General features: G+C 41.3%; 1 protein-coding gene across 1 annotated transcript in view; it reads right to left on the bottom strand.

Annotated features, from left to right (window-relative positions):
- LOC105623914 (potassium voltage-gated channel protein Shaker) overlaps positions 1–386 on the bottom strand; it is a 39859-nt gene extending 39473 nt beyond the window's left edge. Inside the window, exon 1 of the mRNA XM_012205284.1 lies at positions 307–386. Coding sequence (XP_012060674.1) covers positions 307–386 — 80 coding nt within the window. The remainder of the gene's footprint in view (positions 1–306) is intronic.
- Positions 387–685: the final 299 nt, after the last annotated feature.

Raw genomic sequence — 685 nt, 5'->3', positions numbered from 1 at the left:
GTGTCGTTAGTGTTCGTCGTAGTCGTGTCGTTCGTCAGTTCGTACGTTGTCGTCGTGTAGTCGTGTCGTCGTGTTGTGTGTGTGTGTGTCGTGTGTTGTGTGTGTGTGTGTGTGTGTGTGTGTGTGTGTGTGTGTGTGTGTGTGTGTGTGTGTGTGTGTGTGTGTGTGTGTGTGTGTGTGTGTGTGTGTGTGTGTGTGTGTGTGTGTGTGTGTGTGTGTGTGTGTGTGTGTGTGTGTGTCTATATATATATATATATATATTTTTTTTCCCTTTGTAATTACTGTCGTGTCTTTTCTAAAACTCACATTTGGTCACGTTGTCGGTGATCGGAGTGTCTGATGTGTCGATCTTCCGAAATGCCATAAATGCCAGCTACCGCGGCCATATCTTAGTCTCCACGTGCGTTGGCAATCTAGAGAACCTTATCAGGTTCATAATCTTCCTGTAGAATGCTGTTATGAGCGCCGATTCCCATCCAGCATCATTGTGCACTAAATGCCTCGATTGTATAAATATTTTTGGGACGGATATATAAACGAACAATCGCTCGCGACGTGACGAACGATATACGCACTTCCAAATAAATGACAAGTCCAAATTTCATCTAAATTTAAATTCTAAACTAAGATTCGCATTAATATAGCTTTATATATCAAGCAAAAGTTTAATATAAGAATTCTCAAA

Source organism: Atta cephalotes (genome assembly GCF_000143395.1).
Source record: "Atta cephalotes unplaced genomic scaffold scaffold00067, whole genome shotgun sequence".
Classification (NCBI taxonomy): Eukaryota; Metazoa; Arthropoda; class Insecta; order Hymenoptera; family Formicidae; genus Atta; species Atta cephalotes.
The sequence above is the reverse complement of the archived record's forward strand: the minus strand, read 5'-3'. Positions and strand labels throughout refer to the sequence as shown.